The sequence below is a fragment of the Bos javanicus genome, chromosome 14, assembly GCF_032452875.1.
Source record: "Bos javanicus breed banteng chromosome 14, ARS-OSU_banteng_1.0, whole genome shotgun sequence".
Classification (NCBI taxonomy): Eukaryota; Metazoa; Chordata; class Mammalia; order Artiodactyla; family Bovidae; genus Bos; species Bos javanicus.
This window is the reverse complement of record NC_083881.1, coordinates 7,001,484-7,028,918: the sequence shown is the minus strand read 5'-3', so window position 1 is coordinate 7,028,918 and position 27,435 is coordinate 7,001,484. Positions and strand designations below refer to the sequence as shown.

General features: G+C 50.2%; 1 protein-coding gene across 3 annotated transcripts in view; it reads right to left on the bottom strand.

Moving 5' to 3' along the window:
• ZFAT (zinc finger and AT-hook domain containing) overlaps positions 1–27,435 on the bottom strand; it is a 156,909-nt gene that overhangs the window by 84,789 nt on the left and 44,685 nt on the right. For 2 of the 3 annotated variants that reach the window (XM_061438538.1, XM_061438537.1), the window contains exons 4-7: positions 14,596–14,784; positions 12,210–12,360; positions 5,665–7,115; positions 4,608–4,840 (exon numbers count right to left, since the gene is read on the bottom strand). In XM_061438538.1, the coding sequence (XP_061294522.1) occupies positions 4,608–4,840; positions 5,665–7,115; positions 12,210–12,360; positions 14,596–14,784 (2,024 nt within the window). Of the gene's footprint in view, positions 1–1,424; positions 1,527–4,607; positions 4,841–5,664; positions 7,116–12,209; positions 12,361–14,595; positions 14,785–27,435 lie in introns of all 3 variants that reach the window. The other variant, XM_061438536.1, reaches the window with a different exon arrangement.

Genomic DNA, 27,435 nt, shown 5'->3' with positions numbered 1-27,435 from the left:
TCTGCGCAACAAAGGAAACTATAAGCAAGGTGAAAAGACAGCCTTCAGAATGGGAGAAAATAATAGCAAATGAAGCAACTGACAAAGAATTAATCTCAAAAATATACAAGCAACTCCTGCAGCTCAATTCCAGAAAAATAAACAACCCAATCCAAAAATGGGCCAAAGAACTAAACAGACATTTCTCCAAAGAAGACATATAGATAGCTAACAAACACATGAAAAGATGCTCAACATCACTCATTACCAGAGAAATGCAAATCAAAACCACAGTGAGGTACCATTTCACGCCAGTTAGAATGGCTGCTATCCAAAAGTCTGCAAGCAATAAATGCTGGAGAGGGAGAAAAGGGAACCCTCTTACACTATTGGTGGGAATGCAAACTAGTACAGCCACTATGGAAAACAGTGTGGAGATTCCTTTAAAAACTGGAAATAGAACTGCCATATGACCCAGCAATCCCCCTGCTGGGCATACACACCAAGGAAACCAGAATTGAAAGACACGTGTACCCCAATGTTCATTACAGCACTGTTTATAATAGCCAGGACACGGAAGCAACCTAGATGTCCATCACCAGACAAATGGATAAGAAAGCTGTGGTACATATACACAATGGAGTATTACCCAGCCATTAAAAACAATACATTTGAATCAGTTCTAATGAGGTGAATGAAACTGGAGCCTATTATACAGAGTGAAGTAAGTCAGAAATAAAAATAACAATACAGTATAATAACGCATATATATGGAATTTAGAAAGGTGGTAACGATAACCCTGTATGCAAGACAGCAAAAGAGACATAGATGTATAGGACGGTCTTTTGGACTCTGTGGGAAAGGGCAAGGGTGGGATGATTTGGGAGAATAGCATTGAAACATGTACATTATCATATGTGGAATGAATCGCCAGTCCAGGTTCGATTCATGATACAGGATGCTCGGGGCTGGTGCACTGGGATGACCCAGAGGGATGGGATGGGGAGGGAGGTGGGAGGGGGGGTTCAGGATGGGGAACACATGTATACCCATGGCGGATTCATGTCAATGTATGGCAAAACCAATACAATGTTGTAAAGTAATTATCCTCCAATTAAAATAAATAAATGTATATTAAAAAATAATAATAAATAAGGACAAGTACAGACTAGGCACTTCTCCAAGACAGGCACTGATTTTCAATGTTTGCTGAAAAGCCACTATGCCCTGGATGGAAGCAGTAGCACCACCACTGTTACTATGGCTTCTCCTGCTACCACCAGTAACAAGAAGGAAGAGCTAGTGTAGACTGCCTCCCCCCATGCCTGGACTTGTGCTGGGTCCCTCACAAATGTCCCCACGGAAACCCTGGAGGCCGGGACTGTCACTCCACTTTTACAGACAAGGGGTCAGAGACGTTAGATAGTGAGACCACACCACTTACAAGTGAAGGAGTCAGGATGCAAGACCAGAATGAGTCCGCTCCTCCCAGGTGAAGGCTTGTAACAGTCATGGTGCCCTGAACATCGGGTGCCTGCAAGGGCTCCTGTGAAGGCACACAAGCCAGGAAGAACAAAGGGGAAGAGACTGATATATCCTGACTATCCACTGGAAGCTTGACTTCCTGCTACTTCACATGTCTGTGTCGGGATGAACCTGATTTAAAAATAGGTTCCCAGGTCCCCCTCACAAATTATGGTGGAGGTATGAGCCAGGAATATCATTCATAACAATTACCCCTGAGTATTGCTGATTCAGAATGTCATAAATTACATCATCGGGGTTAATGACTTGCAAACTCATCTAATGGGACCTACAAAGGAGGTCACCCTTTTGACATTACCACCAAGAACATACGTGCACACACACTGGCATATAAACACACTGAAACATGGAACTAAAGGTCTCAGAAAACAATACCTATTACCTTGTTATGGGTAAAGAGTGCTGATTAAATTCTACTTCATTCTATTTCATTTTTAAGATACACTACATTCAAAAAACTAAGATCGTGGCATCCAGTCCCATCACTTCATGGCAAATAGATGGGGAAATGATGGAAACAGTGACATTTTGGGGGGCTCCAAAATCACTGCAGATGGTGACTGCAGCCATGAAATTAAAAGATGCTTACTCCTTGGAAGAAAAGCTATGACCAACCTAGACAGCATATTAAAAAGCAGAGATGTTACTTTGCCAACAATGATCTGTCTAGTCAAAGCTATGGTTTTTCCAGTGATCATGTATGGGTATAAAAGTTAGACTATAAAGAAAGCTGAGCGCCAAAGAATTGATGTTTTTGAACTGTGGTGTTGGAGAAGACTCTTGAGAGTCCCTTGGACTGCAAGATCAAACCAGTCCATCCTAAAGGAAATGAATCCTGAATGTTCATTGGAAGGACTGATGCTGAAGCTGAAGCTCCAATACTTTGGCCACCTGGTGCAAAGAACTGACTCATTTGAAAAGACCTGATGCTGGGAAAGATTGAAGGCGGGCCGAGAAGGGGACAACAAAGGATGAGATGATTGGATGGTATCACCGACACAATGGACATGAGTTTGAACAAGCTCCAGAGTTGGTGATGGACAGAGAAGCCTGGCATGCTGTAGTCCGTGGGGTCACAAAGAGATGGACATGATTGATCTGAACTGAGTTGTAATCCACTGAGCTAACTTCACAATCCTCTAATGGATCATGACCTGGGGGCTGAAAAAACACTGACCTGGGTGTTCCACATTTATTTTCTAGCTTAATCTTCACTATCCTGAGAAGTCAAAGAAAGTACCATACCTCCATTTTACAGAGGAGAATACTGAGGGTCAGTGATGCTAAGCAATTTGCCCAAGATCACAGAGGTGGCTATGGGTTCTGAACATTAACATGCTAGAACCAAACTTGGTTTTCTCAAGTTTCCCTTTCACAGCATTTGCCCAGTGCTGTTAAAAAAACAATGGGTTCAGAAATGTCATTGACTAACTTCCTTGACCAGGCCCCCATGTTTCCTTGATGGCAATACATCCTTGACTCTGAGTCACGCTGCCTGATCACTGATGGGAGGGAGGAGATGGAGGGAAGCAGCTACAGGGAAGTACCTGTACAAGCACTGAGCCAAGTTCTTTATTCAGAGCGATCCATTTAACGGCCCGATAATCCAAGAGACCTACGTATGGATACAAAGACATACGTATGTGTACATGTATATTTTGCATATAGAGGTGTGTGTGATACACGTGTGCACACGTGAGTGGGTGTGCATAATGCATGTGTGGGTATGTCTGTGCATATACTGTGTGTATAAAGAGTCAATATGCTTTTTAATACATATTTCACAGAAGGCTACTGAGTCTCAGAGAGGACAAGCAATTTGTCCAGTGTCATACAGCCTGTGTGATTACTGGAGACAATATCTGAATCCAGTTATCCAACCTCAAAGCATGTGCTCTTTATACCCACTAAACCCAAAATACCCTGACTTTCCCTTGGTAATGCACTTCCCGAGTGTTAGTGATTTCAGGCCAGGAAACGGAGGTGTCAGATCAAGCTTCTGAAGCCTTGTTCTGCGCAGAGAAAGGAACGCGGTCAGAGCAGAAGCACGCCTGGGACAGGTGCGCCTCCTTTACCACTTGAAGAGTCTCGAATCACGCTCTCAGGGTAGAGGAGCATATGGCAAAATAAACACTCACTCACTGTGTCACAGGATCACTCACCGGAGAATCAGACAACTTTTACCACCATGAGACTATTTAACAGCACCTTGAATTAACATATCACTTTTAAAAAAATGCTTTACAGACATTCTTTCGCAGGGTCTCCAAGGAATAACGCGATAATATCATCAGTGATCTTCAATGTTGACTGCGCTCTTACTATGACTCAAACAGTGTGTCTAGCGCTCGGCAGGCATCATCTGACTTAACCTCTCAACAGTTTTTAGTGGTGGCTATTAGTATTATTGGCCCTGTTATTAACGGTCCTTTAAACCGTCATTTAAGAGAGTGGTTCCCCAACCATTTGGGGACCAGGGATGGGTTTCATGGAAAACAAAGTTTCCACGGACAGGAGCTGAGGAGGGGATGGTCTCGGGATGATCCAAGCATATCATGTTTACTATGCCACCGCTACTCTGACAAGAGGTGGAGCTCAGGCGGTCATGTGAGCGAGGGGGAGCGGCTGGAAGCACAGATGAAGCTTGGCTCCCTGGCCCGCCTCTCGCCTCCTGCTGTGCAGCCCAGTTCCTAACAGGCCATGGACTGCTACAGGTCCATGGCCTGGGGGCGTGGGGGGAGGGGGACCCCTGATTTAAGAAACCTTTGCTTTATTTCTGTTCTGTAGATCTTTCTTCTATAGGCTTTCTCTGATGCTGAAAAATCTGCAGAGGAAGCCAATGTTTTCAATGGGATCATCTTCCCAACAGACGCGAGGCTCTCCCTGTGAGAAGAGCCCTGGGGTGAAGGAAGGCCTCTGTTAGCATGAAGGGCCTGTGTCGTGAGAAGGGCCTCTCCGTTCTCCGGGGTGGATGCTCACACACCGGGCTCCCGAAGGAGCAGGGGCACCTCCGTGCACATCGCCGAGAGCAAGCGGGGAGCACCCAGGGGAGATGGGGCTGCCACTAGGGCGGGCTACTTACCAGCTCAGTGTGGACTTTAAGATGTGCCTGCAGCTTATATTTATCTGGAGTCGAGTAGTCACAGCCGTCAGTGGGACACTTCAGCAAGATGTTACTGTGTTTCTGAATTACATGGCGTTTAAGGCAGTTTTTGGTGATGGAAGAATAGTGACACTGGGAGCAATAATACAGATGTTCCCGGGTGTGGGTGCGGACATGCATGTCAAAATGCACTTGGTACCAAAAAAGTTTGCCTAAAAAAATATTTTCACATGAGAACAAGGAAGTTTCTTTTATCCTGAATTTGATCTTTTTTTAAATTAGTATTAGTATTATTTTATTTTTTTAAGAACTATCTTCCTTTCCCTCTCGTGCTTGTCCGGGTCACCCTTCACACTTTGCACCACATCTCTGTCTGGAAATGACTTTTCAAAGGTGGCAGGTGGCAAAAATTAAGGGTGCTGCTACTCCTTCTGCATGACATCAGTGCTGGGAGGAGTAAAGGAGCGCTTACCGAGGACCAGTTATGGTACCACGTATGTTTACGCACATGGGTGACATCACCAGGCTCTAAGCTCCGCAGGCACCTGGGCCATCTCCCATGGGTCCTGCCCGCTCTCAGGAGACCCCAAGGCCAGGCTTCCACCGCGAGCTGCGAGGGATGCACTCAGCGTCTCCCTACAAAGAGCTGCAGTCACTCCCGTTAACATCTCTCTGCCCACCTAGGCAACGGCCACAACTTACTAAAGCTGGACTTTTAAACTTCTCATGCGACAGAAGAAAGGTACCTCTTGGCTAAAGCTCAGGCGGGGGCCATAGGATAAACCTCCGCCTCGCAGGCCTGGCCAAGCCAGCGGGTTTGGCTGTCCCAGCATTCTAGCTGCCTTCACAGACTTCACAGGCTACTGCACCATGGTGGCGCCATTGCTATCTACCCAGGACGGCGAGCTCACTTAGAAGGTGTTCTTTGCAAAGAGACACGAGCTCAACTCAAACAGGAGGTGGACCCGCAGCCAGGTGGCCGGATGGGCTGCGGGGAAGACAGCCCCCCAGCCTCGTGCCCGGCCCCACCCCTTACCACAGTATTCACACTCCAGGTCCCCGTACACCTTCCGGATCCTCTCACACAGGCCGGTGTTCATCCGCCTCTTCTGCAAACTGTCCAGGATCTTCATGAAGGCAGTGAGACCGGCCCGGTGCTCGGGGGCGGGCGTGCAAGAGGCAGGCTGGCACAGGGCCGCCTCCCTCCCACCAGCTCCCGGGGGAGGGTCTGAGGCCTGAGCTGGGTTGGACCTGAGGCCTCTGCTGGGATCTGGGCCATCGCATGAGAAGGCTGCCACTTTCTGCCCCTCGGCTGGAGGGCTCTTGGCGCCCGGAGCCTCGGAGTTTGCTTCCACGCCTTTGGCCTTGGACAGCAGAGGTGCCACGTCCTGGCCCTGAATCGGGGCAGCGCCTCCCTGCTGGGTGTCACCGGTCTTCTCGGGAGTAGCAGCGGGAGCCTCAGCTGTGGGGGGATCGCTCTTCATCAAGAACTCACTGGAAAGCCCCGCGTGCGGACGGAGGTCCGGGGACATGGCGGAGGCTGCCAGCTCACTGGGTGGAGGGGCCGGGGCGGTGCCATTGGGCTGGGCAGCGGCCAAGCGCACCGGCGAGGCGGGCACCTCCGCAGGGGCCCTGGGCTCCACTGCGGGCCGTGCCTGTCCGGGGCTGGCTGCCTCCTTGGGCACGTTTACCCCCTGGAACACGAACTCCTCTTCTGCCAGTTGCAGCTGCCCACCCAGGGCCTCCTGCTGGATGTCCCCGCCGGGCTCCAGGAGGCAGAAACTTTGGTTGATGGAGCTGGTGAAGACGAGAGTCTCCTGGGCGGCCCCGTGAGCCTCCTTGATGTGCGCACGCAGGCGGATGGAGCTGACGAACTTCTTGGGGCACAGGGCGCACACGTACACGAACGGGTGCTTCCGGACGTGCAGCTCCAGCGCCTGGTACTTGGTGGCGCCATGGCCACAGAGCTCGCAGGCGAAGGGCCACTTATCACCGTGGACCAGCATGTGGCGGTCGCGGTCCAGCTCGTTCTTGAACTTGCGCTCACAGATGTGGCAGTCGTAGAGCAGCTGCCGTTTGCCCTCCCTCGTCATCAGGCACAGCTCATCCAGGGCCTCCTGCACCGGCTTATCCTGCGGGTCGTGCGCGTCGCGGATATGCTTGATGAGGTTCTTGACGTCCGAGTACTTCTTCTTGCAGAAGCGGCAGTGCTGCTTGATCTTCTTGTGCACGCGCTCCACGTGCACCTTGAGGTGGCCCTTGCTCAGGCAGGTGAAGGAGCAGCAGTCGCACGCGAACTTCTCGCCCGTGTGCTTGCGCAGGTGCACGTTGAGGTTGGCCTTGATGGCGCTGGCGTAGCTGCACTGGGAGCACTTGTAGGGCTTCTCCTTGGTGTGGATCCGCAGGTGGGCCTGCAGTGAGTGCTTGAACTTGAAGACCTTGTTGCAGTACTCACAGGTGAAGATCTTGAGCTGGGTGGGCCCGAGCCTGGGAACAGAGGGCAGCACGGTTATGGGTGGAGACCCTGCACCTTCCCCATGCCTCCCACCCACCTTCCTTCTAGGTGCCAAAACACCCAAGGCTTAAAGGTGAGCTAGCGGACACTGTGGCTGAGGATGGGGGAGGCATTCATTCATCAACAAGCAAGGCTGGACGATCTGCAATCCACAAATGATAGTCACCAAAGGGCTGCACCTTGTACCAGGGACAGGAGTTGACTGGTGAGCCCAGGGGGTGGGTGAGGCTTTTTCTCCTCCAAACTGCTGCCTCAGGACTCTGCCCAGGTTCTCCAGGCAGATCCTCAGAAACACCAACGATCATTTAGTCCTGTTAATCAGACACCATTAAGCTGTACCCACGGTTAACTGTATGGCTTCCCTGGTGGCTCAGTGGTAAAGAACCCGTCTGCCAGTGCAGGTGACACAGGTTTGATCCTTGGGTTGGGAAGATCCCCTGGAGGAGGGCACTGGCAACCCCCTCCAGTGTTCTTGCCTGGAGAATCCCATGGACAGAGGAGCCTGGCGGGCTACATATAGGGTCGCAAAGAGTAGGACAGGACTGCAGCAACTTAGAAAACTGGCATTGTAACTGTCAAGTCTATTTATGGAACTAACCATACGACTATGTTTGACCAACACAGGTTCCTCTATGTTTTAAACAGAAAATATTTAAACAGACTGCAGCCTGTAAACACCAGAGGGTACCAGTCTCCTGCTGTAATTAAGACATTCAGATCTGAAAGTAGGTACTATGCCTGCATGCTAAACCCAAGGCAAATTTAAGGAAGCAAATCTGGATATTTCTCAAATGACAGAGATATCCAGAAGGTGATCATTTTACTTAGTGGAAGAAACTCTGGGTTCATAGTGTTAATTAAATAAACAAATCACGGGCATTTCCTTCTCTAAATGCAAGGTCTAAATCGTCTTAGGAGAATCTCTGGCTCTGATTTCTTTCGATTATTACACAGATGCCTGGTCAGGCCCTCAGTGCTGGCCCTCACCAAGGGGGATGAGTCAGAAGAAGTGGCCAGGCCACCCGTGCTGGGCTCCCAAGTGTGAGCCTGCGTCTGTGGGTTGACTCGCTGAGCTGTGATGTCGTGTGATTCCTATCACATTATCTCACCCCAAATGTCCCCTTATTCAGTTCAAGAGGTACTCTCACACACTGCTTGCAAGCATTCAAGCAGAGTTTTAAAAGATCAGACCCCTTGATCCAATTATCCACTGGACTCTATCTGCTAGGAATCTATCAACAGAAAGAATACAAAATGAGAGTGAAGGTGCTCACTGTGCCATTTTTCACAATAGTTAGGAGTGGAAAGCTGCTTGAAGGCTCCAACATAGGGAACTAATTTGCACATTTTTTTCACTCATTCTTTCATTCATTTGAAAAAGTGTCCCAGGCACTGGGGACACAATGGGGACAAAAACAAACACGCGCCACGCTCTCTCGGAGCCCACCTTCTAGAGGAAGCACTGGCCAGTCTGATAACCATACAAATGAGCAAACAGGACCAGCTCCCTGCTGGGGTGGAGAAAGACAGGACGCTCTGGGAGCCCAGGCCAAGGAGGACCGAGCTGTCCAGGGGACAGGGCAGGCCGCCCTGAGATGGGACATTTGAGCAGGCAGCTGAAGTATAAACAGGAATTAACCCAGTCCGGGTATGGGAGGCGGAAGGTTGGCATCCAGAAAGAGGAAGAGGTCGGGAGAGGTCAGGGAAACAAAGCATCCTGGAGGTACAGTGGTTAAGACTCCAGGCGTCCACTGCAGGAGGCAAGGGTTCCATCATGGGCTGGGAAACTAAGATCTCAAATGCCACATGATGCAGCTTCAAAAAAAAAAAGACCCAGGAACAGACTTTCAGACACAAGTGGTGGGGAGGAAGGAGAGGGTGAGAGGAATAGAGAGAGTGGCATGGACGCGTATCCACTATTATATGTAAAACAGATGGTCAGCGGAATTTGCTGTATGACTCAGGGAGCTCAAACCAGGGCCCTGTAACAACCTAGAGGGGTGGGAAAGTGTGGGAGGTGGGAGGGGTGTGCAAGAGGGAGGGGACATATGTATACCTATGACTAATTCACGTTGATGTATAAGTAAGTGTTAGTCGCTCAGTCGTGTCCAACTCTGCCACCCCACGAACTGTAGCCCTCCAGTCTTCTCTGTCTGTGTGATTCTCCAAGCAAGAATACTGGAGTGGGTTGCCATTCCCTTCTCCAGAGGATCTTCCTGACCCAGGGATTGAACCCAGGTTTCCTACATTGCAGGCAGTTTCTTTACCGTTTGAGCTACAGGGAAGTCCTATGTGGGTGTATGGCAGAAACCAAAGCAATATTCTAAAGCAATTATCCTTCGATTAAAAATAAATAAAAAAATTTTTAAAAGGACCCAGATGGCTGGAGCAGATGCTGGAGCACAGAGAACCAGAGGGAGACGTGGCCTTATAGGCTTAGTTCTCCTAACAACAATGTGAAGCCTTAAAAGCTACAACCAAATGGGCATTTTTATAAAAAGTGCACTGGCTACAGTGTGGAGAGCTGAGTAGGGGTCACAGGATAGCCTCATGATATTACCACATGTCACTACAAGGCACAGTTTGCAAATAATTTGAGTAACAAAGGAAAGTAAGTATAATGTGGGTAAGTATTAAAAGCAGGATACAAAATTGCATATAAAATATTATAAACTCAGTTTTATAAAATATATGGGCTGAAAAAAGACTGAAAGGAAATACATTAAAAATATTAACGGTGGTTATCTTAGGGGAGTGAGGTTACGACTGATTTTTTTTCCTTACAGTTTTCCTGACTTTCGTCATATAAAAAGCCTCTTTCATAACTATTTTATAATTTAGATTATAAAATATTAATAGAATGCTTGACAACAGGAATACAGCCTCCATCTACTGATTAAATATTGAGTACATTTACCTGTAACCAGATAAGCATGGAGTTTTGAAACTCTCCCCAACAGACTTTTGAAATATTATGAAGAGTCTACAAATCAAGCTGTGTTGAGACAAGGGTGGTCTTCAAAATTAATTGTATCTCAGTTTTGCCACAGGAGTCCATATTTTTACAACTTCACTGATACATTCAGTTGCTCACATTTGCAAGAAGAGAGGACTGAGGCTAGAAATTAATAAGACACCCCAGATAACACAACGTTATAATTTAACAAGACCACTTTGCAAAGATGTGATCATTTAATCCCACCACTAAACTGAGTCAGGTTCTATTAGACAGTCTCATGTATGGTGCTGAGAGGCTCAGAGGCAAAATCACTTGTGTCCAGTCCCAGCAGAGCAGAAGCCTCCAGTCTGTCCTAATCTTCCTCCCCGCCCCACCCCCACAGTGCCTGGAACATAGCAGGTGTCTGAGCTGTTGAACTGAAGTCCAGTAGAAGGATCTAGGGGCTTCCCAGGAGGCTCAGTGGTCACGAATCCGCCTGCCAATGCAGGAGACGCCAGTTTGATCCCTGGGTTGGGACAATCCCCTGGAGAAGCGCATGGCAACCCTCACCAGTATTCTTGCCTGAAGAATCCCATAGACAGAGGAGTGCTACAGGCCATGGGGTCACAGAGAGTCAAACACAACTGAAGCGACTGAGCACACGCAGAAGGGTCTAGAACCAACCCAGGACTGGCACTAAGTCTCACACTCTCATCCAGAATGCCTTCTTTCCCCTTTTCAGGAAACAGGGAACCCCCCGTCTGGCATCTTCTTTGTCTTTCCTCTCAACCTGGAAAATGTGTGCAGAGCTCGGGCGATGGGAGTTTGCTGATCCACGTCAGCAGGTACGTACCATGGCCAAGACTGTGACCACAGGGAAGGTGTAGGGGTCAGGCATCAGTTCACCCAGTGTGTCTGGAGGGCAGTTTTCAACATAGGTTAAAGTCTTAACACTCATATCCTTTAAGACAGCAATTTCAGGGACCTTCCCAGTGATCCAGTGGCTAAGACTTCAGGTGGTTATCTTAGAATGCAGGGGGCCGGGGTTTGATCCCTGGTCAGGTAACTAGATCCCACATGTAGCAACTAAGACCAGCTGCAGTCAAATAAATATCTTTTTCAAAAAAAGACAGCAATGTCAATTCTAGCAATTCATCCCAGAAGAAGTCCTGAAGAAATACTGAAAGAAGGAGGGACCAAAGCCTTGAGCACAGCATTGCCTGCCAAGCAAAAACTGACTCTGGTAAACTAGAGAATCCACACAACAGCAAACGCACTTTAAAAACATTATTTTCTGAAAAGGAAAAGTTAAACATGGTAAGTTTAAAAAAAAATAGGTTGATAACAGTGCCTTTGGTGTTTTGTGTTAGGAAAAAAGTAACAAAAAAGTAAGTAAGTAAGTGAAGTGAAGTCGTTCAGTCACGTCTGACTCTTTGCGACCCCATGGACTGTAGCCCACCAGGTTTCTCGGTCCATGGAATTTTCCAGGCAAGAGTACTGGAGTGGGTTGCCATTTCCTTCTCCAGGGGATCTTTCCAACCCAGGGATCAAACCCGGGTCTCCCACATTGTAGGCAGATGCTTTACCCTCTGAGCCACCAGGGAAGCATTGTGAAAAAATTATGGTGGCCTGTGAACCAAGCTGTCTGTAGAGGTAACCTCAACCAGAAGAGGCGAGATGGTTACAGCAGCTGTGCGTTATAAAGACTCTGGAAGTTTCTACAGGACGCTTGGGTTACTTATGAAACTAAGGGGGAAATAAAGATCTCCTTTTCCATTATAAATTGTGCAGCTATGAAAACCAGTAGGCTTACTAAGTAAGGCCTTGTTCACACCACTTTTTATTCAGGTGAAGCATACGTTTGCCTTGAGTAAAATGCTCCACCTTCATTAAGCCAACTGGCGCTGAGTTTCCCAAGCCGGCTGGTCTGCCTCGCATCCCACAGAGGCTGCTTGGGCTCAGCCAGCACACCATGAGGCCATCATGGAGGGGCTGGTTCTTAGGTTCAAGTCAAGAAACCAGAACGCCTTACCTATAGCTTAGCCAGCAGAGTCCTGGTAAGTGCACATTCTACTCTCCCACCCTCTGAGGTGGGGGCTGGGGTCACACACAACAGAAGGTGCTTTACCTGCTGGACTTCATGGGCTGCTCGTAGGCTGTCTGCTGGATGGCGTACTCCTGGTACCCTCTCCGGGGTGCCAGGTCAGCTGCTGTGGCCTCGGGGTCTGTGGCTCCTGTTTCCGGGGGCCCGGCCTCCACTGGAACAATCTTGGTAGCGCCTGAGAGAGAGGCACAACTCGGTGAGAAAGAAAGAGGCACCTCGAGGTCCCTGATTCCCACCCCCGCCCCAGTGCAGGGAGCACAGCCTGGGAAGCGTGTTTCTTCACTGCGTGGCACCCGTGCAGGGGCTAGTGCTCCTTCAGCTCACACATCTAACTTGTGTGTGTGCTGGGGTGTGTGTGTGTGTGTGTGTGTGTGTGTGTGTGTTTCGGGGGAGTTATCCAATAATCTATCAAAACCTTCTTGTGAGATACATGTTCACTTGATCTCTTTATTAAAAGGGCTTCCCTAGTGGCTTAGTTGGTAAAGAATCTGCCTGCAGTGCAGGAGACCTGGGTTCGCTCCCTGAGTCGGGAAGATCTCCTGGTGAAGGAAATGGCAACCCACTCCAGTATTCTTGTCTACAGAATCCCATGGACACAGGAACCAGGCAGGCTACAGTCCATGGGATCACAAAGAGTCGGACGAGACTGTGCAACTTTCTGTTTTCTTTATTGAAAAACCAAAACACAAGACAGATACACATATACATATATGCCTCCCTGCAAGATTTCATACAGCTCCTCATGTGTTAAACTCTGAGTAAACATCAAACAGCTTCAAGACAGAAAGCAGCAGTGGACTCAACAGTGGGCAGTAATCTCCGCTGTCCGGGGTCAGGTCCCAAACAGGACATCAGCCTCCCACCCTCCGGGCCCCTGCGTCCACCCTGTGAAGTGAACGGTCTGAAGCGGAAAACTCAGAGGTCACCTTTACTTGTTCAAGTCTACGATGTGAAACCATCAAAGACGGTTCATAGAAGTGTGTGTGCACATGAATAGTAAAGCAAATTCATTGTATTTTTCACCCTCCACTTACAGAAATCTCAAACACTACCATCCTTTTTTAAGAAATCATTATAGAAACTTTCTCTCAAGATGGCTAACACAGGAACCTCTCTCCTGGGGTTTTCATTTCCCCGAATAACACTTGTCTAAAGGACGGTGAAACCACTTCATGTCGCATAATCTTATGTGGCTTTTTTCTCTACTAAGCACCTCACCCTACAGTGAAGTACTGGGTTGGCCAAAAAGCTCGTTCGGGGTTTTCTGTGACATGTTACGGGATATAAAATATAAATATTTTATGTATATAATATAAAGAGGTATTTATTTAGCGTTTTCATTTTGCATAGTCAGTTACCATTAGCATTGAGAACAGATGCTTTAAAAGGCTCTCAGTTCAGTTCAGTTGCTCAGTTGTGGCCTACTCTTTGCGACCCCAGGGACTGCAGCACTGCAGGCTCTGCTGCTGCTGCTGCTGCTGCTGCTGCTAAGTCGTTTCAGTCGTGTCCGACTCTGTGTGACGCCACAGACGGCAGCTCACTGCCATCCCTGGGATTCTCCAGGCAAGAAGACTGGAGTGGGTTGCCATTTCCCTCTCCAATGCATGAAAGTGAAAAGTGAAAGTGAAGTCGCTCAGTCATGTCCGATCCTCAGCGACCCCATGGACTGCAGCCTACCAGGCTCCTCCATCCATGGGATTTTCCAGGCAAGAGTACTGGAGTGGGGTGCCATTGCCTTCTCCGATGCCAGGCTCTAGCTGACCTCAAAATCCTAAACTTGATTTTTTAAAATTTTATCTGACAGCTGTCACCCCAAACGCACGGCGGGGGCGGAAACATTATTATACTTTAGCATCTACTATCCTAAACTGTTCTTTGTCTAAGGTATCTTTTCCTGGAAGAGGCCTTTTTAAAAGGGGGTAATATATCCACTGGCTATTTTATGTGAAAAGAAAAGGAGATAGAAATCTCTAGTATTATAAAATAAATAATGAACCTACTAAAAAAACGCAAAAAAAAAAAGAATTTCAAAGAAGTTATGGGGAGGGTTTTGGCACCCTCTGCTGTGAGTAGTCTTATACTCCAGCCCGGGCAGGAAGAAGGAGCAAAGACATCCCGGAGAGGGTCTTGGGGGACCTGGGGGGCCCCAAGGAAAGAACCGCTCTCCAGGCCCACTGCTCCTTTTAGCAGCCGCTCACATGCGAACACAGGTCACGGCCGCACAGGCTGTGGGCAGCGGCAGTGGGAGCAGCCCTCGCACCCTGACCTCTGGACACGGTGATCCACCATGGCCCAGGGCCACGGATGATCAGCCATAGCCCCAGGTCACCAGGTAACTCCACGGAGAGCCCCGCAGTGATCACAACCCCCGCCAGACGTTCCTGCCACCCCCTCCCGCCGCCATGCGCACCTGGAATCGCCTCGTGTGCCGTTAACACCACGCTGATAATGGGCTTCTTGGCCCCAGACATCTTCGGGGCCTCCTTTCCCGAGCAGACCTTCTGGATTTTCTCCGCTCTCTGCGCCCGTGGCCTCTTTGGGGCCTTTTCTCGATCGTCTTCCTTATACTTCTTCTCCAGTTCAAGGTCAGATTCGTTACCTAAGGAGCAAATACCAGGATGTATAAAATACCCTTTTTATACCAGTGATGGAGTCGGGGAGCGCGCGGAACCCTTTTTATGGGCTGACAGTAAAGGGGATACACCTGTGTGGTAGAAACACTGATCCCTGGACTTCCCGGGGGCTCAGTGGATAGGAATCTGCCTGCCCAGTGCAGGAGGCACAGGTTCCATCCCTGGCCGGGGAAGATTCCACAGGCCTCGGGGCAACTAAGCCCGTGCACCATACCTGAGCCTGCACACCTGGAACCTGTGAGAAGCCGCGCACTGCAGCTGAAGAGTAGCCCCGTTCTCCACAACTAGAGAAGGGGCACAAGCAACGAAGGCCCAGCGCAACCAAGAAATCCAGTTATAAAAGAACGCTGGTCCCCAGCGAAGTGGACACTGTGTCACTTCGGGGTCACTCCGCTTCCTCGGTCTCGCCTTTGACTCAGTAAACACCATTCCCCCGGCACAGGCCCCCACGTGGGCACTGAGGGCCCGCTGTGGACACAGCAGGCACAGGCCCTCACCTTGCTCTCAGGAAGCCCACTGGACCTCAGAGTCATCAGCCAACAACACTGCGGGGAAGACACGGTGGTCTTCTTTAGACAGCCTAAGAAGAAGGCATTCACATGCTCAGCATCCAGTTTCTAGGTGCCTTCCGTGTGCCAGGCGTGGTGGACGCCAAGGCTGACAGGGCACAGACCCAGAGCCCACCCTCGAAAGCCCTGCCGTCTGGTGGGAGAGACAGACAGGGCAGTCTGCTGTGCGCCCACTGAAGCAAGAAGGGGTCTCGGATGACCGAGGGGAGGGACAGAAGATTCTACCCGAGGGGTCAGACAAGCCACTCTGGGCGGGCAGCCCTTCAGCCAGTGTAAACAGCAAGCATTTGTGAAGCTGTGGTCGGGGCTGCAGGAACAGGGGCGGAGGAGGTGTGGGGGGCGGAGGGCACAGGAGACGGTGGTGTGGGTAGCAGTGGTGGGCTCGGTGCTAAGGAAGGGGCGTGAAGACGAGGAAGAACGCTTAGCTGGGTACCCTGTGGGGCAAACTTGAAGAAGCCGGCAGGGAGGAACAGAACCAGGGGAGGGAGTGAAATCCAGGGCCTCGAATGCCCACAGGACGCGGGGAGCTGTCCTTTGATGAGCGGGGTGGGGGGTGAACTCCAATGCCGGTGGAGACCACACAGGAGCATGAGTGAGTGAGGCTGGCTGGGGGGACGGTGGGGACACAGCACAGCCCCAGCCCCAGTCAGGGCCGGATCACAGGACACACACACGCCACGGTGTCAACGTATCAACAGGGGGACTCCCCACACTGCTCTGCTGTCATCTGTCGCGAGGCCTCATCCACGCTGTGACCTCTGGGAGCTTGGGGCTGTGTCTTCTTTTTACTGAGCCTGAGGACCTAACTTTACAACACAGACCTGCTCTGCTCATGAAGCAATGGACCGATGGGTAGAGATCAGCAACAGACTTTGCCAGAGGAAGAAACGTCTAGCAGTTGGAGCCACCCAGGCCTCCCAGGTGGCTCAGTAGATAAAGAATCCACCCACGGTGCAGCAGACGCAGGAGACCCGGGTTCGATCCCTGGGTCGGGAAGATCCCCCGGAGGAGGGCATGGCAACACACTCCAGTATTCTTGCCTGGAGAATCCCCACGGACAGAGGAGCCTGGCGGGCTACAGTCCATGGGGTCACAAAGGGTGGGACACAACTGAAGTGACTGAGCACACACACAAGCCAAGCCATCCCAACGAGGGAAGGGTGGCTTCAGAGATGCATTTCTCAGGAGGGTTTCGAGGGGCTTCACACAGCAATTGTGATGCCCTGGGAAAAAGTGAACCACACGGCAGCGGGCGGGGTGGGGCGTCCAATCAGACAAGCCCTGCATCTCTCAATTCTGAGACCCTTCCGACAGGGTAGTGGAGCTGCAGGAGAAAGAGGGTGGAGGGTCAGGGAGACCCGACCCTGCTGGAACCCGAGACAAGTTAACCCGCAGGCTCTGTGGCCACGCTCACTTGTATCTGTAGGACGCCTCCTGCGTGTGGCGCAGAAACGCCAGGTCCACCTTGGGCCTGACTCCACACCCACCTCTCCAGTTCCTCTGCCTGTTTGCTCGTGATGACCCTTTCCTCCATCTGATGAAGTACTCATGTCAAGTACGGCTCTTCTGAAACAGAATTTCTCTATCACCAAGTTCAACAATGATCCTCTCGTACTTAATAAAACATTCTCTTCGCAAGCTTTTTTTTTCCCTTTGTTCTCCTATTTCCAATTTTTCTCAAGGTCCATCTTCAAACAAAACATCATTTCCACACAAAAGAAAGAAATATTTACTTGGAAATTACCCCAGCACTGCAGAATGTATTTGTTCTTTACTGGCCACAGGTCATTAAAAAGATACGTGCAGAATGCCAGGCCCTGTTCTAAGCATTTGGGACAGTGCAGGGCACAAGACAAGAGACCCCTGCCTCCTGGAGTTTATGTGCTGGTGGGAAAAGACAGACAATACAGCTAAAACATAGTAAGTCGATTACATAATGTATCAGAAGGTAATTTAAACATTTCTCATTGTACCTGTGCCCAGTGAAAGAGCACAAGCATTTGGAAGATAAACAAGTCTGATTTCTTTTTTTTTTTAAAAGAGAACTGCTTGGGCCTCCCTGGTGGCTCAGTGGTAAAGAATCCGCCTGCCAGGGCAGGAGACACGGGTTCAATCCCTGATCCCCGAAGATCCCACGTGCCTCACAGCAACTAAACTCGTGCGCCACAACTCCTGAGCCTGTGCTCTGCCACTAGAGAAGCCCCGGTGATGAAAAGTCCATGCACTGCAACCAGAGAGTGGCCTCCACTTGCTGCAACTAGAGAAAAGCCCTTGCAGCAATGAAGACCCAGCACAGTCAAAAGGCTCTAACAAGGGTGCTTTTCAGAACACAAGGTGCTTGGGTGAAGCGCCCTCCTCTGTCAAACTTCACACCGCGCCGCGTCACCAACGAATCCAGTCATGACCCTTGCTGCACCAGGATGCGCTTTTCAACATTTTTTTTTTTTTTTTAGCAGCAGGACATTCTGAGTGAGTTCTTTAAGCAATTTCAATATACCTAATAAAAAGGCGTGGCTTCTCTGGTTAAAGTAGATTGGGTCTTCCCTGGTGGCTCAGATGGTAAAGCGTCTGTCTACGATGCAGGAGACCCGGGTTCCATCCCTGGGTAGGGAAGATCCCCTGGAGAAGGAAATGGCACCCCACTCCAGTACTCTTGCCTGGAAAATCCCATGGACGGAGGAGCCTGGTAGGCTACAGTCCATGGGGTCACAAAGAGTCGGACACGACTGAGCGACTTCTGTTTCTTTCTTTCTTTCTTTCCTTCTTTCCCCTTTCTCTGGTTACAGTGGGTGGGGTCCAGACCAGCCACCCCGCCAACCACCACCGGTACTCCCAGCCCTCCAATCCTCAGCCACAGGTGCCTCCAAGAGCCCTGGAAACAGCTTTAAAAGGAGTGGATGAGGACGTAGGAGGGACAGTGTCTGATACCACCTGCAGCGCAGTCACCACTCTGAGCCACGGCGTAGAGTTGTGGGGTGTATGAGCTACACTCCAGCCTCTGCCTTCCAGCTGGACCAGCTCGGAACTCTCTGAACCCAGGATCCGAATCCACAAAGTGAGTGGTTGTGAGGCTCAGGCCTGGGAAGGTCGCAGAGCCCTCTGTCACGTGGGGAGTCATGCCGTCGCTCCCCCGGTGGCACGTCTCGGGTGGTGACGTCATGCCTGAAGACACACTTGTGTGGCTCGGGGCTGGGCTGGGACCACGGCTTCCGGGAGGTTCTGTTGGGTCTGTGTGAACAGGAGAGGCGCAGGGAGGGCTGCACTCCTAGCCAGCATGTTCCATGGAGTCGCTGACGTTCGGGAAAGACAACGTTCAATTTCTTGACATTTGTGCATCATTGCTCTTCAACCCCAGCACATTGACCTAATTCTTTATATTTCATCTCCTTTTGAGAAGATGGCGTTTAAAAACTGCTGACGCCGCAGCATGGAAGCAGGAGTTCCCAGCAGTTCCCAGGATGGTGCAGAGACCCCACTCTTATGACAGTGCCCAGGGTCCTCGCATGCAGGAAGGTGTCCAGATTTCAGACGGAGGCGGCGCAGCTTCAGGAGCAGAGACCAGGCATGGGCCCCATCTGAAGGGTAATGAGCAAAAAATCCACGGTCCCCATGTTCCACAAAGTTCCTGCTTGTCCCTCCAGGCCGACCCTCATCTTCCTCCACCAGCTCCTGGAGGCTGACCTGTAATGGGTCCCACGGGGGCTCCACTGCTCCTGGCTTCCCACAGGGTTTGGCCAGTGGAGTCACCAGCAGCTGGGAGGGAGGGAGGTTTGGGGGAGAGTGAATGAGTTAGTTCTGGTCACACAGTGAGTTTGGTAGGATGTAGGGTTCCAAGGAGGTGTTATCCACCTGTGTGAGGGTCTGCAGGTGGGCCTTTTGTGGGTGAGGGCACAAGTGGGTGATCACGAGGGGCTGGGGTGGAACAGAAGCGTGCACACACACACACACACACACACACACACACCCTCCCTTAACTTGGATGAGCCTGTCTGACTTTACTAAGAAAATGAAGCTTATCTGATACAAAGCTCTCAACTAAGCTCCTTTGATCTCAGAATGCCCCTGCTCCTCACTCAGCACCCCCTCCTGTCCTAGAGGAGCTTCTCTCGGAGGGATGTTACTCCACTTGCCAAACCCCACACTCTCAGCAGGTGGGGGGTGATCTGTGTCTGTGTTCACCCTCTAACTCCCTCTGGGAACCTCTCAGGGTCCCCGACACGTAATAGCATCCAGGCAAGGCAAGCTGACCTGGTAGTGGGCCGATGAAGAGTTAACGGTACGGGCAGTCATACATTTGTAGAAATTAGTTCATGCGCACTCATTTATAATTAACAACAGCGCTAATATTCTAAAGTACCTGTTCCAAATTGCCCCAGAACTAATTAAATCTCAGAACTCCCCAAAGAGTCAAGTGTTATCAGCCACATTAATAAAAAAAAAAAAAAGCCCAGAACAGTTGTCAGAACAGCAGACTGATAAGGGATTATACTCTGGGACTCTGCCACCGATTCATTCCAGGCTGCTAATGCAGCAGTTTAAGGAACTTATTAGCCCATGATTATTCTATCAAATCTGCTGAATATGCATCCCTCTTGCCTTCCGTCTTGCCCTCGGGCTTTCTTGTGTCTTCCTGTCTCTCTGGATCCAAGGGGAGGCCAGGTGAGCACCGGCTCTGAGCACCGTGTCCCCACAGAGGGGTCCACGACGTGTGAGCACATGCAGAGCACCTGGCAGCCCGCCTCCTCCTGACCCTGTTCTCGCCACACACCCACCGCAGTGAACCAGCCCGCCTTCCTCACCCGATCCCTCAGCACCTGCAGGCTTTCACAGGAACCATCACGAGGGAAATGCTGTCCCGCCCCTGACCCCACGGCAGCCCTGGACGCGGCATTCACGGCCCTGTATCCAGGGAGCCCTCCAGGATGTTCCCATCACAGTGTGGTCCCGCCGTGCACCCCCTGCACCGGGCTGACCCCCGCATCATCCTGTATCTATTTGGTCCTCGTCCCCCCAGGCTCAGCTGCTCCAGGGAACAGACTCATCTTACTCGCTTTGATCCCCAAAGTCTGGCTTAGGGCCCAGCCGCCACAGCACAGGCCCCGTAAGGGGGAAACAGAGGAGAGAGCTGGCCTCCGCGGGGACCTCCGGAGCCCTCAGCTCCAGCCGGCTCCTCGGCAGCTGGGAAGCACCAGTCGCGGCAGCGAGTCCAGCTTTAAAGGCTGCTGGGCCCTGGGCCGCGGGCCCTTCCCTGCAGCACTTCTCAGCAGTCAGGCTGTGATGGTCAAAGAGACTCCTTTTCAAGATGGGGGTCATAACGCATCTCTGCCACTCATCTGAAGAGCCGTCACTTGGAGCAAAGGCCCGCTGTGTCACCGGCTCCAGCCCTTCACCCCCCCCCACCACATCACGTCCCTCCAGGCGGGATGCAGGCAGCCCCAGAACCGCTGACAGCACGATGCAATGGGGCTGCCTCCCGCCCAGCCCCCAGCCGCCCTCCAAGATGCTGGACAGGAAGGGCCTCCTCTCAGAGTCCCAGCGTAGGACTTCCCTGGCGATCCAGTGGTTCAGATTCCAAGCTTCCAATGCAGGGGGCGTGGGTTCGACCCCTGGTTGGGGAACTGAGATCCCACATGGCATGGCCAAAAATATTTAAAAATAAAAGTCCCAACTGAAAGTCCTGCTTGGGAATTTAGGTAGTTTCTCTTCTCTCCTGGTCCCCACTCCCCTCCATGAAAAAGGGTCATCAGTGCCCTCTGGTTCCCCAAGAGTCACGCAAGTCTGCGGCAGACAGCACAGGCGCACAGGGCCAGCTCCGTGTCCCAGGTCTCACGTCGGGACACTCAGTGACCAAAGGGCCTGGGGTTTAATTCAGGTGACTCTCGATTGGAAGATGGCTAGATGCCAGTGACAGAAACTGGAGCTCGGAAATCAAAGGGACCAGGGTTTGTGTAATTACGAGCTGGCCCTCAGGCAGCTTCCTCCATCTGGCAGAACCTGTTTCTTCATCTAACGAGGAGGGGACAACCCCACCCCGGCTCCCAGCATGGGGGTGAGAGTGGACACTCAGCGCCCTGACGATAGCTGACACTGGTGTGCTCAGGGGAAGACGAGGCGGCATCACCACCGGGGCCCCGCGGACCTGGGCCTGGGATTCCACGGACCTACGGGAAGCTCTGGACCCGCTTGCCTCTAGGATCCTGGAAGCGGGTAAACAAATGCCTGCCAGACTTCGCAGCCTGCTCCACACCCAGTCAGCTCACGCAGGGCCTGTCAGGGCTCCTGGGGCTCAAGGCTATGGATCTCACACTCCATTCCTTCCCTAGGCAACTCTGATGACAGAGCCCGGTATCACGTATCTGAATTTTATTCCAAGTCTCAGAAGCTATTACAGAGATAATGGTCACGTGCAGTTGATTTTCTTCAGGGAAAGCTTACCAAGGCTGCCTGCACTGGGGCGCCGTGCCAGTCTCAAGGATGAGAAGGAGCTTGGGGGCTGCCTTAGAGGGTGGAGGGTAGTTTTTTTGAGAAGAGACGGCTCCATGGGACAAGGAGGGGTTAGAAAGCAGACAGTGTCCCATGATAAGGGGGTGATCTCTCCACAAGGGGGAGAGAAGGCTCAGCAGGCATGTGCATGTCACCATTGTGTGTGACGTCATTCTGTGAAAGGCGGGCTTATGGGAAGCAAGTCCAGAAGTGGAGTGGCCAGTCCACCATGCAGAGATTCCACAGGAGAGATGAGAAGGCCAGACCAGGGGCAGGGAGGACGGCCAGAGAGGAGACCGCGGGCACCAGAGTCGTGGGAAGCAGGGCACCGGGCCGAGGCGGCCAGCAGGCTGGGGGTGAGCAGGAGGAGGACTCCAGGAGGACTCAGATTCTAGCTCCAAGGACTCAGATTCAGCGCCAGCGAAGGAGGGAAGTGCACAGAGCAGGTCAGGTGACATGGTGGAGGCCCCAGGCTCGTTGCTGCTGACCGTCCAGCCGTCACACGGGCTCCCGCTCAGCTTCTGACTCTATGGGCACTTCTTTCTTCTTTCTACCCTGGTCCTCACATCTCAGGTTCCTGCTGCCATTCTTTTTGCCTGTATCTGAGGTCTGCCTGTGACAGTTACCTGACCCATAAGAATGGCAGTGGAGATGCAGAGCAGAATCAAAGTAACATTTAGCGGGCAAAGTCCAGCAAGTGGCTGGACATGACAGGTGAGGGAGAAACTTCTGGATCAGACACCTGGATGGGGTGGCCAGTCACCAGGACAGAGGCTGTGTGCGGGGATGGGGGAGGACATTTATACGGAGCCTCTGGGACCCCAGACCGAGACGCAGGCTTTGAGCTCAGGACAGGGTTGGGGCAAGGAGGACACATGCCGGTCCCCAGACCAGAGCTGTGGGCGAATCCACAGAAATGGCAGGAGTCATGCAGTTGCCACTAGTGACAGCCACCCAACATGTCCAGTCCTGGCCCACCCCAGGCACAGAGAGGGTCGCACTCCATGACCCCTTGAAGTTCGGTGGGACCGTGAGGCCAGTTCTGGCCAATGAACTGCGTGGGTAGGAATGACAGAGACCACTTCTGGGCCGACTGTAAGCCTCGGGCCCTCCTCCCCGCCGCCCAGTGACCAGACACGCTCAAGGCAGTGGCCGTTCTCCCCGCCTGATCCCTGGATGAGCAGAGCCTCCTGGGGGTCTGCAGCAGAATGAGAAGGAAAGCCGGATCTGTGAGCCCACTGCAATGGGGGAGGCTGGTTGAAGGATGTAACCTGGAACACACCAGCAGCACCCGCCATACTGAAGGGCTTAACAGCAGAACTTGACCTCACAGGGCAGCTGGAGAGACGGGAGCAAAGTGGGGCAAGCGGAGGTGGGGGGGGCAGGGCTGCCACAGAAAGGTGACGCTAACTGTCCCCAAGTCCCACATTCCCAAGCACGCCTCGGACCACGTACAGCCGGAGGCTGCTGCACTCTGCGTTTCCCTGATGAGCAGAGGTGAAGCGAGGGTTCGCAAAGCAGCGAGAGGAAACAGACCATTCCATTCCACATCTTTCCATGGAGAAAAGGGCACACTCAGAGGACCGACACCACTCTGCCTTTCCACCTGCAGACTTCCAAACCTGACTCTTGAAAAGCAGTTTTCAGCCTACGCAGCTACTGATCAAGTCAGCACTTTTGCTAACACAAAGATAGTAGAAGACACCTGAAATACTGTTGTGTGAAATCCTCACAAAGATTGCAGGTGCATCTTAGGTAAGATCTTAGAATAAATGCCTTGTCTTCTTTAGGGAGGATTTAACAAGTATAAAGCAAATTTTTGCAGCTCTCCTTGCATAAAATGACCCCAGAAATAACAAGCTTAGAAAGGTTCAGAAGTCACTTTTATAAACTTGACACATTGATTTCTGTAGGCTGTAAAACGTTTTTCAAAAACACCAGCTGTTCCACATAATGGCATTAGGCAAAAAAAAAAAAAAAATTTCTTTGCCTGGTTTCTTTTACTATTCAGATGCAGAATGAAGTAAATAAATGTTGAATACATAACAAAATTGTTATTTTAACTTGCTATGGTTCAGTGTAGGGAAAAAGCTTATTTTGTTTTCTTCTAATTGCTTTAACAAGCCAAAGAGTCAAGGTCAACTGTTTGAAATGTCACTAAACTGCTCTTTACCGAGCATGTATTAAAACAATTATGCAAGAATTTTCTAAATTGTAATATTGTGTTTGGCAAACTGAGGAATGTGGAGCAATCACCATGGGTATGTCAGCCACTAGGCGGCCGGGCGTTAGGTCATTTCCGCATATTTTAGAGGCTTCAGCAGTGGCCAGAAAGGGAAAAACACCGGGAGCTTCCACCTTTCCATTTGGTATTTGTTAGAGTCCACTTAGGTCATTCAAATCAATGGACTATGAGGCCACTTTCTATGCAGCTTAGCACTGGAGGAAGCTGATAATCATATTAGGAAGGACGATGCCTGTCTGCCGCTGCTGAAGAGACTGCCTAATTAATTACAGAATAGAAAATAAAGGTGGGGACTGCACAGGGTGGAACTTGCCTTTCGCATGAGGTTAGAGAAAAAGCTGAGAGTGGTACATTGAAATGAACAAAATCAACATCCACAAAGAAGAAAGAAGACTGGTTTTAAGGCGCGAACACGGTAGAGCTGAGCCGTCTGCAGGGGAGCAGCAGGGAGTCACGGCTGGTGCCCAGCCCACCTCCAGGGAGCTGGGCGACTCTCAGAGAACCGTCTCTCTGCACGTCAACTTCCCCAAGTATAAAGTTATGAAACAGGTTTGAAAAGGGGGTTTCTAAACCAATCTTAAAAGATCACACATAGTGTGACTTGGCTGATGTAACATTCTCGACATGACAAAATCACTGGGTCGGAGATCAGTGGCTGTGGGGAGGGTGACTGTGAAGTGGATCACGGGGAGCCCTCATGGTGACGGGCAGTCCTGCTTCCTGACTGCTGTGGTGGCTACACAACCCTACACGCGTGATGAACGGTGATGAGTGATGAACTACGCACACAGTATCTCACTGTCAGGGTTCCTGACCCTGACACCGCGCAACGGCTCCGCAAAACATCACCACGGGGGAGAGCAGGGTAAAGGGTCTGAGACCTCTCTGTACCATCTTTGCAACTCCCTGTTATCCCACTAATTGTTTTCAAAATATGAAGTTTTTTACTTTTTCAAGGGTTGACTTGGAATCAGACCCTTATTCTCTGTGGACCCTATGATTTGAAACAGTTTATCTGCAAACTGCACTTAATGAAGAACATTCCTTTGCCCGTATTTACTGATCAAATATGTATGACTGCCTGACTTCACAACTTTCACAAAAATACAATTTCCAGAGGGATCAAAAATACAGATAAAGAATGAAACCATACAAATAACAGAGGAATATATAGAAGGTTGCTTTTTATTATTTGGGGTATATAGATAAGTGTCCTAAGCTACAATAAGAAGGGCATGAAATTTGACAGTAGTGACAAATGCTGATATTTAAAACTTCAGTAAAATGCAAAAGGAAAGAAAAAGCAATTCTGCACATGAAAAGACAAATGATAAAGCTGGAAAATATCTTCAGAGTATCTGGCAATCCAAAAGTGTAGTAAGTAAAGAGCATGAGCAAGGAATGCCCCAAATTACACATAAGACAAAAACCTGAATATCTGCAACAACATCGTCCACTAGTGACCAGGCAGATAAAATTCACAGCACATAAGATTAACCATTTCAGAACGAACAGCCCAGTGGCATTTACAGAATCCATAATGCTATGAAACCACCACCTTTATCTAGATACAAAACCTTTCCTATCATTCAAAATAAAACTCATTAAACAGTTTCTCCCCATCCTCCCCTCTCCTCCGACCCCTGGTAATTACCAACTGTCCTCTGTCTCTATGGATTTATCTGTTCTGAATATACATGGAATCATATGATATGTGACCTAAAAGATGCTCTATTAGTCTGGGAATTACATTACTAGATATTTACCTAAGGTAACAAAGGCACAAGTACAAAATATAATAATAATAGAATAAAATGGTAGGCTCAAGATTATACACCTGAGTAGTTTTTTTTGTTTTCTGTTTTTTAATCAGGGAGAAAAATTTTAAACAGTATTCAATGTCGATCAACTGGAGACCGATGAAGGAAAACTTAAGGCTCACACACACAGTGAAATGCTGTGCGGCCTTTAAAAATAACGAAAATCTCCATTTACTGACTCTTTCATCAGAAAGCAGAGCATCTCAATCAAAAGCACAGACCCTACAGCCAGACCGTGTGAGTTCAGAGTACAGCTCCAGCCCTTATGGGCTGTGTGATGTTGGCAGACTCCCGACGGCTCTGCCTCAGTTTCCTGTCTATAAAGTGGGCGTGATAATAGTGTCCTCAGTGCCGCTGTGAGAAGGAAATGAGAGAAGAGTGTGCAAGTACTGAGAACAATGTCTGCAACACAGAAAGTGCTACAAACAGCGTGTTGAAGAAAAAATACCTGACATGAAAAATTTATCCGCTCCATTAACTGCATGAAAAAAGAACACAGAACATTATGTATGACCTCAATTACTGAAAAATGTATGTGAATATACATAGAATGTGGGTCTCTCTTCACTCTTATATACAGTGTAATAGAAATTATACCTAGGCAGTGAAATTGTGCACTATTTTTACTTTCTTCTTAGTATTTTTTATATCATTACAGGTATTAAAAAAGGAAACAAATAACAACACCCAATTGGTACTTTTGGACACTTGGAACCTCAACTGGCCTGTGCTTTCTAGGAGGGAAACTGGCAAAATGTAATACACTTTCTGGCCCAGAAATGTAATACACTTTCAGGAATTTACCCTATAAAAATAGCATACACACATATACACATATACAAATGCACACATGTACATAAGGGAATATTTATTCAAGTAATATTTATAACAGCAAAAAAAAAAAAAACAAGGAAACAACCTAACTTTCATTAGACGCACCACGGTTGGCACGAACAACGGGAAACTTATCATATCGCATGGAAAAATGATGCCACAGAGCTCCAGGAAAGACACTTTCTGCAAAACCTGTGAACACCCAGGTGAAGAGCCTGCACTCTGCTGTGTAGGGGAGACACCAGAGTGGGTCTCAGGAAGAAACCCCGGGGCAGCACAGCCTGGGGGGCGGGGAGGAGGGGACCCCCATGGACAGGACTGAGCCTCTCAGTTAATCCTAGGCCTGGGAGGAGGGAGCCGGAATGTCCGGCGTCACCAAAGAGGGAAATTCCCCGATCTCTAACCACGGCCGTGCAGAAAGCCCAGGGGTCTCCCAGAGGGGGCTGACAGGATAAGGCAGCCATGGGGAGGCTCCGAATCAGAACAGATCCTCAACAGGGGCTAGAGCTGGCCCCTCTGACTATGCCGTGACGAACACCAAGGGTCAGTGCAGGAAACGCGGGGGCGGGGTGCATGTGTGTGAGCGTGAGACACACTCAGAGGGCCACGGGGGGCAGCTCGGTGAGGTGACAGGACGGGGAGCCCCTCCACAACCACGTCCAGCAG